This window comes from Salvia miltiorrhiza, chromosome 4, assembly GCF_028751815.1.
Source record: "Salvia miltiorrhiza cultivar Shanhuang (shh) chromosome 4, IMPLAD_Smil_shh, whole genome shotgun sequence".
NCBI classification, from domain to species: domain Eukaryota; kingdom Viridiplantae; phylum Streptophyta; class Magnoliopsida; order Lamiales; family Lamiaceae; genus Salvia; species Salvia miltiorrhiza.
In genome coordinates, this window is record NC_080390.1 from 55,977,049 (window position 1) to 55,993,438 (window position 16,390).

Below are 16,390 nucleotides of genomic sequence, written 5' to 3' on the forward strand. Positions count from 1 at the left end.
GTTAAAATTTTCGATCGTTAAAAAGTCTAAGCAAATTTACGTCTTAACCATAAAATTAGCGTCGTGTTTTAAATGTTATTAAATGTGTCTTGACATTTTCTTAAATGTGATCTGTTTATTAAATTCTGAATCTAAACTTAAAGTCAAATTTCGGACCAATGACAGATGAATTCAAAAGTATTTGCGCTAAAGCAGAGTAGACAGAAACTACGAGGACTCATTTGAAATAACGCTAAAATATGTGGGCTCAAGTGAAATTAAAGGCCTCTTTGAAAATCCGAAAATCTGAATGCGAAGAGAAAAGAGTTTCGCGGTTAATACCCCCCAAAATAAAAGAGAAAAAATACATTCTTTCTTCTTCAAACCTTCCTCTCTCTAAAACACACTCCTTTTCTCTCTCTAAACGCCCGCAAATTGTCGTTATCCTTTTCTCTTTCCTTCCACTAACAATCGCTTGTGAATTCGAATCTGAGAGCTTTCTGCAATGTGGTGAATTGAATTTATTGGAGGTAAAAGAGGTGAAAAAAGGGGCATGTTTTTTTTTTTTTTGCGTGTGTGTTTGTGGGGGTGGGGTTGGTATTTTGTTCTTAACGATTTGAATTTGAGTTTTGAGCAGTTCCGTTTTGCAGTAAATGGTTTTCTGTTAGTCTTTTCCAGCTAAATTTATCCCGATTTTTGTCGATCAATTGTGTGGTTTTGTCGAAGATATTTAAAAAATTTCGATCTTTGAATTTTTCGTTTCTCTGCTGTGTTGATGAGTTAGTTGAAAACATATCTCACTCCGCGTGATTTTGCTGAAAAATTGTGAAGCCTTTTTTTGGGGGGGCTGAGGATTTGAAGTATGCTTAATTTTGAGTTTTGAGACCTCGTAGCCGCGTTAGTTTTGAGTGAGCTATGGTGCGTGTCTGCGTGTTTTCATGTTTGGAGTGTGTGTGTGTGTAGCAGCAGTGCTGTTGGATGCAAAATTGGAGCTTTCATCTACTCGACCTTTGAAATTTAAAGAGTGGAAGGCGTGGTTCTTGCTATTCTGAAAAATTGATTTATTTTCTAGCTCTTTGAAGATTATGTCATTCACGCATAAAGTTAGCATTTGGTGGTTAGATTTTAGGTTTTTCCATTGGAATTGTGTGTTAGATTTTGCTTTTCTTTTTGTTGCTCACGAATCCTGGTTAAAACCTTAGTTTTTAAGCTAAATTTTGATGTGGGAGTGCTCCAATTCATGGTGTGTTTTTCCATTGTACTCTGTCTGCTATTCGATAGTTGTAGTAATCTAATAGAACACTACCGGTGTAATTTATTTGGTGCCTTAAGCACTCTTGCATTTGGATAATTAGTCCAATGGCACTGCGAAGAATGATATTTGGAGGGAAAGTACAATGCGTACATGATGTTCTATTATCAAGTACTGTATAGGAAATGTCAAAAACATATCATTGGTAGTTGATTATTAAAATTTTTGCAATTGAATTTTCTAATTTTTGTTGTCCATGTGCATTTGTTCTTAGCTGATGATGGGACCACCGAGAAAATCTAGAAGTGTTAACAGGCGGTATACCCACGAAGATTCTCCCAGTAAAGACGATGATAGTACCAAAAGAAGCAATGGCCGGGTGAGACTTATGGAGTAATTCAGTTTCTTGTTGTAATTAAATTGTCTAAATCAATAATTTTTCTAGTAGTATTTATCCCTAATGGATATCTTCATATGGGTTATTTGGTTTTTGTATTCTCATGTATATTTCCCACGAGGGTATTATCAAATATAGAAATTCATGTTTTGAACTTTCTCCTCATTTATATACATTCTCAAATTGTTGATGAAATTCTTTACTACACTATATCATTAACCTTATAGAAACTCTTTTTGGGTTCCCTTGTGAAAAAGTGTAAATTTTGGATAATTATAAACTGAGTTTTTATAATAAGTGCAGGATTCTCGTTGTTTTGTTCTTTGTTTTAGCAACTCTATTTTTCCCCGAAGCATTTGAGTAACTTGAAAACCTGGGGATTATTTATTTTTGAATTGAGAGATTCACCATTTCTTCTTTTCTATTTGTTTTTCTTTTTCCAGAAAAGAAAGTTGACCGACATGCTTGGGCCTCGGTGGACCACTGAAGAGCTATCCCGTTTTTATGATGCTTACCGCAAGTACAATAAAGATTGGAAAAAGGTTAGTCTTTATATTGGACCCATTGATGGCAAGCCACTTTCTAGAGTGATACTAGTTTGTAAATAAAAATTGTGCTATCTTGTAATCTGATCTGTAAGACTGCTGTGGATGTTATATCTCAGAAATATAATTAAGAGCCAAAAACGAAAAGAAGAAAGAAAAAGATATCACTAGCAAAATTGCAATTGGTTATTCGTGACATGGCTAGTTTGGGTCTGTTTTACTTTATGAGTTACTCAATTTGATTGTTGTGGCTGACTTTTGCTGTTTGCATATACAGATTGGAAGTGCTGTGAGAAATCGCTCCCCCGAGATGGTGGAGGCCCTTTACACAATGAATAAGGTAATTTGGTTTTTGATTTATGTCTCCAACAGTGATGACTACAATTCATTCTCACTTTGACAAGAAAATCTCGTCCGAGCAATTGATACCCTATCATCACTACGCACCAAATTTATGTCTATATAGCTCAACTGTAAATGGTCTATGACTGGACAGTCTATTCTCAGAAGGCCATTACAATCTCAGTTCTACTTATATATCTCACCAAATTGCTGCTGTAAATTGCCTTCAGTAGAATTAAATAACGTATTAAATCTGGACTAATGGGCCGATCTTCACTAACGAATGAGCACTTACCATTTAATTGAAAATTTCAGTTTAGTCCACCTTCTCTACTCTGTTACAGATCTACTTTATCAGTACAGGGGCTGTGTTAGACCAAATTGGAACTTTTTGATACCACTAATAAATTAAAATTAGTGCAAATTTTGGCGCCCAGGAAATTCACAAAGGAGGCCTGTGCTTCAATAACACAAGTATTGTAACCATTCTGAGCTCTTCAATTTCAGGCGTACTTATCTCTTCCACACGGAACTGCTTCTTCAGACGGGTTGATTGCTATGATGACTGATCATTACTGCAATTTGGTGAGACTACTTTAATTCAGTTAGCTAGCTGAACATCTACAAACAAATAGTGCTGTCAAACTTGATATTGGGATGTGCTGAGCAGTTCTTTATAATATCAGTGTTTGTGAAAACCATGGTACTAGTAATCAGATTGTTGAGACAGATTTTTTGGTGCATTTTCCACATCTGGTCTGTGTGCATGTTTTTATTATCATTTTTTCTTGAATAAAGTGGCATTTCATTTAGCGGGAAATTACTTAAATAATGATAACAGAAAGTGGTATCCCATTTGAAGGCAACTGTTTCCAAGTACCTACCTATTTGGAATTTGAATTACAAGACGGAGTTTACTGTTAAACTCACAAATCTTAGGCTTTCGTGTATCAAAATTCATATGCCTAAAATGTTTTTGTTTGTCATTTGGTATCAGTTAAGTTTATTTCTATCCAATTACTGCCTTCTTTTAATGCCTCTACTAAGTTAAGTTGATCTTTGCGTGACAGGCAGGAAGTGACAGTGACCTGGAAAGCAATGATGGGACTGGATCATCTAGAAAGATTCAGAAGCGTGCCCGTGGCAAAGTCCAGCCTACTACATCTAAAGCATCTGATGATCAATTTGTTTCACATTCCCCGGTCACTGTGCCCGATTATGGTTTCCTATCATTGTTGAAGAAGAAACGCTCTGGAGGTAAAGCCTTATTTTATAAATAGTCTAGGAATTCGAGTGGTTATGCGGCATTCATAAATTCTCCTATCCGTGCTGAATTTTTGTTTGCTCTATATTTCTTGGCTGGATGGACCATATAACATTTACTTCTAGACCATATAGGTGCCAGGAAAGGTCCATAAAAGTACTAAAAACATCAAACTGCACGATACATGTTACATAATTCAGAACCTTTACATGGCTAAACTGAATTATTGATCTGTATGTGGACATTCTTTTTTGCACATAATATCCCTAGATAGGCACCAGCTTTTCTCCTCAGGCTGAGGTTATGTATTTGAGTTTTCTTCAGGAAGCCGACCTTGTGCTGTTGGGAAAAGGACACCAAGGTTCCCTGTTTCATTTCCAAGTGAAAGGTTTAATGCGGAAAGTAATGTTTCTCCCAGAAGGCCAGGCTTGAAGCTAAAGGCTAATGCCAATGATGATGAAGTAGCTCAGGAGATAGCCATTGCTTTAGCAGAGGCATCACAAAAAGGTGGCTCTTCCAAGGTTTCACGGACACCAAGTAAAATAGCTGAAAGTGTTATGTCATCACCTTTTAGATATGCTCAGAGAAAGGTAGTGGTTTGACTTTATTTTCAGAAGCAGAGTATATTTTTACACCAAACTTATTTGCCCAAACTTGGTAACAGCATTCGCTAGCAGAAATGACCAGCCACCAGAATGCTGCCTTGGATGAAGAAGAATTAGAAGGAAGCACAGAAGCTGACACTGGTGAGCTGTCTAGGTACAAACCTTCCGTAGTGAAAGAGAAGACAAAGAAACTCAAAGGCAAAAATTATGAAATTGGTAATAATGGCGAGCATCTCTTGGATGACATCAAGGAAGAATGTAGTGGAACAGAAGAAGGTCAGCGGTTTGGAGCAATGAAAGGCAACTTTCATGTGGAGGTCACCGATACCAAGATTTCGAGGTCCTCTGTGCAGAGTCAGAGAAAGAAGAGCAAAAAGGTTCTCTTTGGAAAAGGTACACAGTCATCGTTCGTCTCTGAATTATTATCTTGCATGTCACTGTGCAAATGTGGCATGGAGTATTTGCCCCTTCTGATTTTCCAATTTACAAATGTTGAAATATGAACTATAAGGCTTAGATGTTGTAAGAACAAACATATATAGTGTAGAACTAGTCTAACTTATTTATGTTCTGCAGCTCATTAAAAGGTTTAGTTCTCCTTTTTTGGGGGGGTCTTGCACCAACTCTAAAGCTCTATCATTACCTTTGTAATCTAAGAGAATCTTCCATACTGGTTGGTCAATGCGCAGACCAAACAGTGTGTTGATTATGGGCTCTCAAGAGGCTAGACATCTCATTGTATAGCATATATTTATTTGGTCTTGAGGAATAGTATTTAATAGCATATGTTTTATGAGCATTAGCATCAGCTTAATCTACGCATGTTCCCTTTTAGATGATGCTCCAGCCTTCGATGCCCTGCAAACACTGGCTGATTTGTCACTGATGATGCCCTTAGGAGATGAAGATGGTAAGTTATCTAACATCCACCTTTTCCTCTTCTGAATAAATAATGGCTGAATAAATGATGTTTCCTCAATTGTTTGGATCTGTTGATGATATTGTTCCAGAAATTGCCTAGGATCCATTGGATCCTCAAAATTTATTTCCTCACAAAATTATTTAATTTAAGGATTATACCATTACCATCTTCAAATGATACCATTATATGTTCCCAGCTCATTACCATTTGCTCTGTGAAACTACTTTTCCGATTCGTAAATATTCAAGTTTCTCATTCATTAGATTCAAGGCTGCAATTCAAAGACGATCCTGTTGATGAGTTGCTGTCTACAGAATCTTTGCCAATGAACCAGAAAAAAGAAAAACGTAGATACTCAGTGGTAAGAATGAAAGGGCACAAACCAATATCAAGTTCTGAAATTGCACCCAGTAAAACCTCAAAACCTGGAAAAGCTTCAGCTATTGGTTCTGTTCCTGAAGAAGATCAGGATCTTCAACTAGCTATCACCAAAACACCAAGAAGAAAACAAAAGATGCAAGCGTCTAAGGTGAGGCAGACATTATTTCTCTTAATGTTGCGAACCAGATTTCTTCTATGGTTAGTTTTACAAAAACAAGTTATTGCAGATTCTAAAAACTGAAGCTCATCCAGATATTCATTTAAGTCGATCTCCTCAGGTTGAGGTATTTTACTTAGTGCTCTATAGCCTCTCTCTTTTCTTCTGTTAAGGTTTTAGCTTCTTCGAAAATACTGGGGCTTTTCTTTTTCCAAATTCGATAGCTTTTTTTTTCCTTCCTTTCCTGAATGAGGACTTTATTAAGTCTGGAATACAAGTTTTTTCATAATTTTTTGGAGTTCGTAGATGCTACCAGTCCTAATGGTTGGACTCTTCTTCCCTGTGGAAATAATGTAGTTACCGTGATCTGTAAAAGATTTCCTTTTCTAGTTGAGAGCTCTCTGATTTATGACATTTATTTTCTTTAGGATGGAGATCCTGGGAAGAAGTTAATGAATAGAAGTAAGAAATCTTCTCAAAGTGGCTCACCACATTTACTAAGAAATTCAGAGAATTCTTCCAGTGCTGATATACGAAAAGAAGCATGTGAGCCAGCACAATCAGTTGCACATGTTCCTGTGGCTCATCAGGTCAACTTACCAACTAAAGTCAGGAGCAGACGAAAAATGGACCTCAAGGAACGACAAAAACTTCTTGATAAAGTCTCAAATGACCAAAGTGATCCGTCTATTGCTTCAGTACATGACAGAGCACTTAATTCCAAGGTTTGGTGCTCTCCCACTTTTTTCAGTATCGAATTTGGATAGGCCAAACTCAACATCCTTTGCCTTATCCTGTCGTACAGAAAAATATGTCCATTTGCTTGTCAAATCCTCGTCTGAGAAGATGGTGCACTTATGAATGGTTCTACAGCGCCATTGATTATCCTTGGTTTGCAAAGAGGGAGTTTGTTGAATATCTGTATCATGTTGGATTGGGTCATGTGCCAAGATTAACACGTGTAGAGTGGGGTGTCATTAGAAGGTATATGTCTTCTTTTGATAACTTCAGTCTTTTGCTAGTCACCATATTAGCTGATAATGATGTAAATGATGTTGATGTGAAAGCAGTTCTCTTGGTAAGCCACGACGATTTTCAGAGCAGTTCCTAAAGGAAGAGAAGGATAAGCTTAATCAGTACCGGGATTCTGTTAGAAAACATTATACTGAGCTTCGTGAAGGTGTTCGGGAGGGACTGCCAACTGACCTCGCGCGGCCTTTATCGGTTGGACAACGTGTCATTGCCATCCATCCAAAAACAAGAGAGGTCCATGACGGAAGTGTGCTGACTGTTGATCATTCTAGGTGTCGGGTCCAATTTGACCGTCATGAGCTAGGAGTTGAATTTGTCATGGTAATCTACATCCTCACTTGTGGTTTCCACTCATAGATTTCATTGTATGTGGTAATTAACCCATCATTTAATATCAGGATTGGAGCCATCAGCGTTTATGCTACTATTAATGCCTTATGTTTGTGTTTATTGTGAATCACTGATGTGGGCTTCTCTAGCATTATGTGCCTCAGTCTTCCTAATTACTTGTTTCTCAGTCTGGGTATTTGATGCTATGTTGTGGTAGGACATCGACTGCATGCCTTTGAATCCTCTCGAGAATCTGCCTATAGCATTGGTTGGGAAAAAACCAATTTCTGCTGATAGGTTTTTCGAAAATTTCAACGAGCTAAAAGTAGGTGGACGAATACAAGAGTGCATGAAGCTTTGCCCCGGTGACAAAGTTGATGCCACTGACGATATCTCCCACTTGTCTCTGTCAGCTGATCCTGCAACTTTGTTGAATCAGACAAAGGCATGAATCTTTTCCTAACTTTTCATGCTGCATTTTTCCAATAATCATTAATATTCGGTTTGGGTGCTTTCAATATACATCAAACTGTTTCTTAACTAGGAAGTTTATATATGCAGTCTTGATTGCATTCGGTTCATACTTCATATTATGGTTCGTACAACCAGAAGATTATTTTCTTAGTAAAAGTATCTCAAGTTAATCGTTTTGATCAGGTCTCTACTGCAAATACTAATATGCAAATGAGGATTGGATCTGCTGAAACTGCCGATTACCAACAAATGGCATATTCTCAGCCTAGTGCACTGGCTCAGATCCAGGCGAAGGAAGCTGATGTTCAAGCTCTCGCTGAGCTGACTCGTGCACTTGAGAAAAAGGTCTGCAGCATTCATTGGCTAATCGTTGATTGTGTTTATCCTCATGTTTGATGTTTTGGTGCTTATAATGCCGCTTCATAATCAAATTCTGCTATAGGTTTTAATATTGGTTAGAATTATAATGTACAAAATCAGCATCTTTTCCGTGTCTCCCGTTAATGGTGCATGTTCAGTTGTCAGGATATTCTAGCTGCGTATCAGAATTTCATTGCATCAATGGGCTCAATCTAAGTTTCTTTACGTGTAGGAAGCTGTTGTTCAAGAGCTGAGGCGCATGAACGACGATGTGTCCAGATATCAGATTGACGGCGATAGCCCTTTGAAGGACTCTGAGCCATTTAAAAAACAATATGCTGCAGTACTTGTACAGTTGAATGAAGCCAATGAACAGGTAGAGGTCATACAGGAAACTGAAAAGCTGTATTTTCGAGTTTTCTCTTATCATTTTTTTTTTCTTCTTAATTTCATTTAGTGGAGCACATTTTTGTTTTTTGGGAGCAGGTTTCTTCTGCTTTATATTGCTTGAGACAGAGGAATACATATCAAGGAAACATGCCACTTTTATGGTCCAGGCCAGGCACAAATTTTGCTGATCCTGGCGGGGAATTTTCTCTCGACCGTTCTGCATGTCAAACGATCGAATCGGGACCCCACGTGAACGAGATCATCGATAGTTCGAGAACAAAAGCACGTGCAATGGTGGATGCTGCTATGCAGGTACATGTAGAAAGGCATCTAACTCAATAGTATCATGAATCGACTCCTGCAATAATGCTACAAGACGACAACAACCCCACATCCATTTAATTTCAAGAGCTTCATCATATGTGCTCCACTTTCATGATAAACAAGAACCCCTCCTCCCTTATTAGATTGAGTACAAAAAACAAACAAAAAAATCTCTATATTTTTGTAGGCGATGTCGTCTCTCAAGTGTAGGGAGGACACCACCGAGAAGATTGAGGAAGCTATAGATTATGTTAACGACCGGCTTCCTTCTGATGATTCCAGCACGCCTATGGTAAGGATTTTCACGTTCGAATATTTAGCTCATGGTTCTGCATCAAATCAGGATATGCTGATGAATGTGAGATTTTTTGCAGGCACCTAATCCTAAGGCTACAAGTGCATCCGACTCAGAGTCTCAAATTCCTTTCGAGTTGATCTCCAAATGCGTCGCGACTTTGCTTATGATTCAGGTACATTGATACGAAGAAAACACACTCACACACACACACACAAGCAGGATCCATTCAAGTTCTTGTTTCTTTATGTGAAAGAGATGGCTGGTTGCTTTTAGTGCTTGAAGAATCACCTGGCTTGTTGCCAATTTGTGTCATCGCAGAAGTGCACACAACGGCAGTTTCCTCCATCCGATGTGGCACAGATTCTGGATTCCGCCGTGACAAGCTTGCAGCCACGCAGCTCGCAGAATCTCCCCGTTTACACCGAAATACAGAAGTGCATGGGCATCATCAGGAACCAGATAATGGCATTAATACCGACGTAGACACGGCTTCGCCGGCGATCGGCTTCTGCTGGTAGTGTAAATAATTCATTTCTTGATTCTCTTAGCTTTCATTCTTTGTTAACATTGAATGAGGGAAATGGAGTGAGAGCCATTGAATGTTTGATTGCTGAGTAGTTTTTTTCTTCTCAAGGTATTGTAGCTTTGAACTTAATTCGCCTTGGCATTAATTGTTGGATTGAGATGCTGTTTTCAATTTTTGTAAGTTGATTTTAGGCTTGAATTAGTCCCTATAATTAATCATCTTTTAGTGAATTTTGTTTGAGGATTTGATGCTTTATTTTCCAATACAGAAGGCGTCGTTTTCTTTCAGTAAATACAAAGTGTAAAAGCTAATAAAATCATGACTTTACATATAGTTTTACTTTATTTTAGGCACGCCTTCATATTACAATGCATACAATTCAAAAATTATGTCAAAAATAAAAATTGGTATAAGAAACCATGATTTTAGAAAGTTGTTTATAACACCATGTTTAAAATTAGTCACTCAAATCAGATTGAATGCATTATTTCCCATTATTAAGTTATTTTTTGAATTAATTAAAATTATAAATTTGTCTATGAACAATTGACAAAGACAAACAGGCACCAGAATTCATGGGCCTTAATCAGACATTGATTCAACAAAAAATGTGCAGTGGAATTTTCCTTTCAATTGTAGCAAAAGAAGCATCACCAAAAAAAGGTGACCAGATAAGAGAGGCCTAACAATGGCAAGAATCATACATAAATAAGACTAAGGAAATGAAAATTAAAAAGAAGAAAAGAAAAATCATCCCATTTCATTTTTTTTTTATTTTTCCTCCAATTTCCATAGCAGAATAAGCAGGAACTTTTTGCCTATTTCTAAAAAAAATTGAGATGCTAGACATATTGAGCAACGAGAGCTACATTCACTTACATTTCTCATCTTTTAGCCTATTAACTTAAAACCAGGCCAAGAATGAGAGAGGAACCATCCATTGTATACACTGTTGCATTTGCTTAACGGCCCATGAGAAATCGGAACGCGTCGCTCAAAGAAACGATACCTTCTACGTGCTTGCTTCCAGCTTCAACGACGACGAGACGCCTCACTCCTGAGAAGAAAAGCATGCACACTGGGAATTAGGGGAAAAGTTATACATGTATCTGAATAACGTCTTAAAACGGACGAGAAGAAATGGATAACCTGGCTGGGATAACCTCTCCAAGACTTTATGGAGAGGATCGGTACGTAAACACATAAAACATCTTTGAATGTTAGAGCCGTATGCTGAAAATGGGTCGTCTCTGTACTGCAACGCCTGCAATTCGGATACGAAGAAGATAAGAAACTCGAAAGAAGGAAAACAAAAGATATAACTATAGTTTCATAGAATAAGTTTTCAAACTAACATAAAACTGCATCTTCTATCGTGACTTGGCACTGAGATTGTCGTACATGCTTAAACCATCCAATAAATATTCACAGATACAGCGATTATAGCATGAAAGCTAATTGGATAGATGTGTTTACCTGATGAATAGTAGTTTCTTCGAGATTAATGTGTGTATAGATTTTGTCTCGGGCCAAACTAGTTATGTCACTGCAAAAATGATGACTTATTAATACAATTCCAAGTGTGGGAAATTAGTTCACCTATGATTAGACAAACAGCAGCGCATGTTTCTAACCTTCGAGAATATACATCCAATAAAGAGTCATTGTCATCGACGATAGGGATTGAACTAACTTGTGCTGCAAAGGAATGGAACATGTTAGATGAAGAGTGATATGTATATCCAAATATAATGTAAATCTGAAATGACTAGGGAATATCTATTCTGATCCCAGCATTTCATCAAATTCATAATCTCTTTGAATTAGTTTCCATTTCACCTATAATTGCTTTGTGCAGAACCATATAGGATAATAGGAATAAGCAATGCTTCCAAGTTAAAATTATTGAACTACAAGGTGAATCAATTTTCAAAGAGCCGTGCTATATCAAAATAAAAAACCCATCATATGGGAGTACAAACTTTGGGCTACACCTAAAAAAGTGATTTGATTAAAAATTTTCTTAAAATTTGAAGTTTCAATACATAGCTTTAGTAAAAGAAATTTAGCGAACAAATGTGTCACTACAAAAAGTAGACTGCATAGAGACGAATACGAAACAGAGAGGCGATTACTCTAAAAGTTTCCCATTTCGAGTTTGTATCTGGATACCTTGAATTAATAAATTTAATGCTGCACTAAGAGAAGCACTAGGTCTCAACATTGCCAATGGCCTGCGATTTGGCTCTCCAATCTTAGGAACCCAAGTGCCCAAGGGAATTGAACAAATTGGCAATTGAAGTACTGGCAACGAACCAGGTGAATGCCTAAAAAACCTGCATATACCTGCAAAGCTAAGTGCTTGATTACTACTACCCCACACTGAGAAATATTGTCCAGAAAATAGTTCAAACACACTGAAAGCATTAGTTACTGATTCACAATACTGACATTTTAGTATCCCGGAAAGTGAAGCAAGATGTAATAGATTTTTGTTCGGGGAATCTGCCGAAGGAGAATGAATGATGGGAACTGTTGCAACACCACTTTGCAAAATCTTCAGAGCAACTTCGTTCAAAGAGTCATCTGGCCCAGCCTGGAAACTTCATCAAGTTAACATAAAAGAGCATCCTATATGCTAATTCCAGTGTATAAGATAAGAATTTTTGTTTGCAGCTCAACCAGATAAAACTTTTGTCAAGCATATAAAGAAATCAATGACGTTGAGGAATGAACTAGATCGTGCCAGAAACAAGAACAAACGACAGGTCCAACCAGGGTTTTATAATATGGTGGAAAGCTTCAATCAAAATAAGGGCAAAGGGCAGGTATTCTACATATTGTTTAATCAGCATCAGTATCATATATTCAGACGGATATCTGTATAAAAGATAGAACTAATACAGATCATCCATCCATCCGACCTGTGCATAGAAGTTTAAAATGATCGGCCGAAGGTGCACAATTTGCATGATGGCATTTTGCAAATCAATATGAACACTTACTTGTACAAGTTGTCTTGGAACTATTGCTCCTTGCCCATTAATTTGATTATTCAGATAAGACTTTGCTTCTTTCCAAGCAGATATGGTATGTGTCTCGAGCTCTTCCTCTGTCAAATTTGACCCATGCCTGCCAAGCTGCCAGCACATATTGAAAACATCACAAGGAGATCTTTGAGATTTCCCAGTGCATATACCGGTCAAATATGAGAGAAAATGGTCCCTATTTCGCAAAAGAGGAGAAGAGCAGCTATGGCAAAGGGGGAAAGAGCATATTCAAGACAGATAATATTCAGTATAAAATATGGCAGAATGTTCTACCTCTCTCATAATCAAGATAAAATCCATTGCACTAAGAACTCCAACAAATTTCCCCTTCGAGAAGTCCCACAAAGGCGCCATGGAGATCCCCTGAAAGAAAGTAGGTTAAAGAAAGCACCAAGACCAGGCAGCATATACATCCAAGACACCATCTTGCTAGAGACATGTTAAGTTATAGACTTATAGTCCATTAACACTAAACAAGGCACTCAACAAATGAAGGTACCTGTTCATGCAAGATATGAAATGCTTGCTTTACAGGGAGTTCAACATCCAAAGCAATAACCTGAAAAACAGCCCAGTAAATCAATCAAATAAAAAACAAACAGGGACAGAGACAATGTTGGGACAGAGAGGGTCATCCAGACCTTCCCAGATTCCGGGAGCAACTCATATGCCTTGTGAGCTGACAAGAATACAGCTATACGATGCCGAGAAACATCTACATCAGCCTCTGATATTGTCGGGAAGGGCTCAGGAGATGTACTATCTGACACCCGAACCTGTAACCAAGATGAACCATAAGATAAACTTACTTCCACTATGATTGAATAAGATTGTACGCATAAAATTAACTTATGAAAATAAGTGCTAGGCGAAAATTATGGGTATGGCAGCAGAACTAAAGATGAGTACAGAAACATCATACCACACGCTGGAAGCCCTCATTATCGACATCCATGCTTGAACCATGACCAGATGGAGGCGCTTGTGGGCTCAGCATTGGAGTAAGGTAATCAGCTTCTGTAGTTAAGAGGATAGTGTTCACTGTTCCAATGTTACTATTGACAGAAGGCTGGTGCTCATCATGTCTCCATTCACCGTCAACCACAAATTTGTACTACAAACAAAGAGAAGCAGTGTTTGAATTGAAAATGATACATAACTCCACAAGCTAGCTTCAACAAAATCAAAACTAGCATCTTCAATCAAGATTCATGTTATTAGAACAATTAGTCCTTTCCAAACAATCAAGATACATGACCCTCCCCCCACACGATTTGTGGTTAGGGTACTTGTCAAACTGAAATTATCGGGTCTATTTTAAAAAATATATTCCTCCTCCATTCAGGTTATAATGTCATTACATCATTAGGAATATCCTTTACGAGTTAAATGCTTGCAGTTTGGATACAATAATAACTAAGTACAACCAGCACTCCCACGGAGCACCAGCAGGACTTGATAGTAATAAGGTTAGGTAGCTCAATCCTTGTATTGTTAATGATTGTACCACGCGTACAGTTTACAGCTAGCAACATATTGAACACCTATTGGATTAATTATAGGCATTTATATCAACTTGAGATTTTTCCTGTCCCAAGATTTAAAGGCATCCAGCAATCACTTAAATAAAGATGCCACTATGGTTTCTTATCAATTCAAGGTTGATAAGCTGTTAGTTTGGCAGTAGCGTCATATATAAACAGCTGTGATTTATCTCTCTCCAATCATCTAACCCAATCATCTCTGTACCACCTAAACTTTCAAATGTTAGCTCAAAAAGGCAACACATTGACAATTGCACTTACTCAGTATTACTTAATTCTCCAAGGTATTAAAAAAAAAAAAACCTTTACAAGTGTCATGCAAAAGTCATACTAATTATATCTGTTACCCAATCAGTCTCTACAGTCTAGGATCAACCAAAAATTATTATTCCTAGCTACAAGTTTAATTACAAATACGTTAAAAGTCAGCAACTTTTCTAGCTCATTCGCTATCAATCAGCATCAAATATACAGTAAAAAATGGGTTAGGAAAAGGAGGCAACAACACTGGTAAAGGGCAAAAAAGAGTAACACAGATAAACACCAAATTAACTGCTGATTAACAGTAATCTAATACTATATGGCTATTTCCAGTCAAAATCGGATCAACCCCAAGTAACTAAATTTGCCTTCTCGGTTGACCACTTCGAACAATCGGGCAACTCTTCACCCTAGTAAGCTCCAAGTACATGAACAACCAACCTGGTGATAACCGGGTGGAAGACTGCAAATTGTTTGAAACACTGTAGGACACCCCTCAACCGGGGTCATTGGCCATTGTGTCCACCTTTAAAAAAATAAAAAAATAAAAAATAAAAAAACCGCCATTAACAACAAAAGTAAGAGTTAGCTAAGCACAGCTCAAATTCGAAACCTAATCCTACAAAGAGTAAAGCACACACAAAAAATCAATTGCAAATCGACTAACCCGGTAAAAGAGCCACTAATATACACAATTCTCCCACCATAACGCCACACAAACCGCGTCGGAATCAACACCATTCCACTTTCGCGCGAATAATCCATATCAAGAGGGTACATTCACTCCTTAAAGATTTTAAATTTTCCCGAAAAAAACACTTCCCCAGGAAAAATCCAAGCATTCGCGTGATCACAACTAAACAGCATCAACGAAATAAAGCGATAATTGCGAAAACCCAGTAACCCATTCAGATAAAACACGCAGAATTCGAATGAATATTTACCTAAATTACTTCCAAAACCATAATTTGATGGAAACACTCAACTTCTTGAATCTATAAAAGCTAATAATCAAAGCTAAGAACGGAATAATTCAAAACCCTAAGGAAGAGGAACAATTGGGCGGAAAACGCAAAGCAGGGAGCATCAAAATGGAAAATTTTCGACAAGACGAGAGAGCTGAGGGTATTTAGACATAGAATTCAATGAGAATATTGGGAGAGAGAATAAATTTCCTAACCCTAAAATATTCCAGTTTTGAATATTTTTATTTAGAAAACGGACATTTTTATTTATAGATATAATATTTTTATTGGAAGAAATTATTACGTGGGCCCCATTTTCTAAGATACCCATTCACTTGCCAAGTCAGCAGCTCAGCGGAGGTGAGTTTATTAGTTGGCGACTTTTTTATTGGTTTATTAATATTTTGTCAAAAATTCGGAAATTTACTTTTATTTTCTTGTTATTCATATCTTTCAGATTAAAGGAATCGGAAAACTATTATTTAAGTTATTTTATTTTATTTTATTTTATTTCTTTAAAGAATAAAATATTATTCTTTCTTGCAATGCCGCATTTTGCAACCACCATCCATTATTCATAGCTACACAAAAAATTTAATTAGCACAACAAATCAAGATTTAGATCTAAATTCATACTTCAATAGTGTGTATATATATACTCCCTCCATCCCATGTACATAAGCTTGTTTTCTTTATACAAATGTCCCAAATATATAGGCTTGTTTACATAAAAAAAAATAATACTTTTTCATTCATTTATTATTATACTATTTAATTCTTTAATTTACTTCAACTTTAAGTCATCATTAAATAATAAATATGGCTATATTAGAAAGTTTACTCATATATTTTTATTTTCAATGATTTCTTTTAATCTTTATGTAAATTCCAATAAGCATATATATATATATATATATATGAGGGAATACATATTTAATTATGATGATAACATATTTTGGGCTTTGATATCATTAGTGAGCCAATTCCACGAC

General features: G+C 36.9%; 2 protein-coding genes across 6 annotated transcripts; one reads left to right on the plus strand and one right to left on the minus strand.

Moving 5' to 3' along the window:
* Positions 1-334: 334 nt before the first annotated feature.
* On the plus strand, positions 335-9,818 carry LOC131020976 (protein ALWAYS EARLY 3-like). Of its 2 annotated transcripts, XM_057950034.1 has the most exons (21): positions 335-509; positions 1,506-1,610; positions 2,072-2,170; positions 2,451-2,513; positions 3,023-3,100; positions 3,586-3,772; positions 4,104-4,369; positions 4,444-4,777; positions 5,220-5,294; positions 5,570-5,835; positions 5,915-5,971; positions 6,273-6,569; positions 6,650-6,828; positions 6,915-7,197; positions 7,424-7,651; positions 7,864-8,025; positions 8,273-8,416; positions 8,527-8,742; positions 8,942-9,046; positions 9,129-9,224; positions 9,371-9,818. In XM_057950034.1, exons 2-21 carry the CDS (start codon positions 1,509-1,511, stop codon positions 9,533-9,535), a joined length of 3,402 nt encoding a protein of 1,133 aa, XP_057806017.1. In that variant the 5' UTR covers positions 335-509; positions 1,506-1,508; the 3' UTR covers positions 9,536-9,818. The 2 variants fall into 2 exon arrangements, with proteins under 2 accessions (XP_057806017.1, XP_057806018.1); XM_057950035.1 differs by lacking the exon at positions 5,915-5,971.
* Positions 9,819-10,130: 312 nt separating this feature from the next.
* LOC131020977 (sucrose nonfermenting 4-like protein) lies at positions 10,131-15,648 on the minus strand. Of its 4 annotated transcripts, XM_057950039.1 has the most exons (14): positions 15,378-15,631; positions 15,101-15,289; positions 14,875-14,959; positions 13,551-13,742; positions 13,270-13,404; positions 13,128-13,187; positions 12,902-12,991; positions 12,584-12,718; positions 12,030-12,174; positions 11,751-11,924; positions 11,213-11,276; positions 11,055-11,124; positions 10,728-10,842; positions 10,131-10,635 (listed from the first exon to the last, which is right to left on the minus strand). In XM_057950039.1, exons 2-14 carry the CDS (start codon positions 15,211-15,213, stop codon positions 10,541-10,543), a joined length of 1,473 nt encoding a protein of 490 aa, XP_057806022.1. In that variant the 5' UTR covers positions 15,214-15,289; positions 15,378-15,631; the 3' UTR covers positions 10,131-10,540. The 4 variants fall into 4 exon arrangements, with proteins under 4 accessions (XP_057806022.1, XP_057806021.1, XP_057806020.1 ...); XM_057950038.1 differs by having other exon boundaries at positions 15,101-15,648; XM_057950037.1 differs by having other exon boundaries at positions 10,131-10,842; positions 15,378-15,630.
* Between the last annotated feature and the right edge of the window lie 742 nt (positions 15,649-16,390).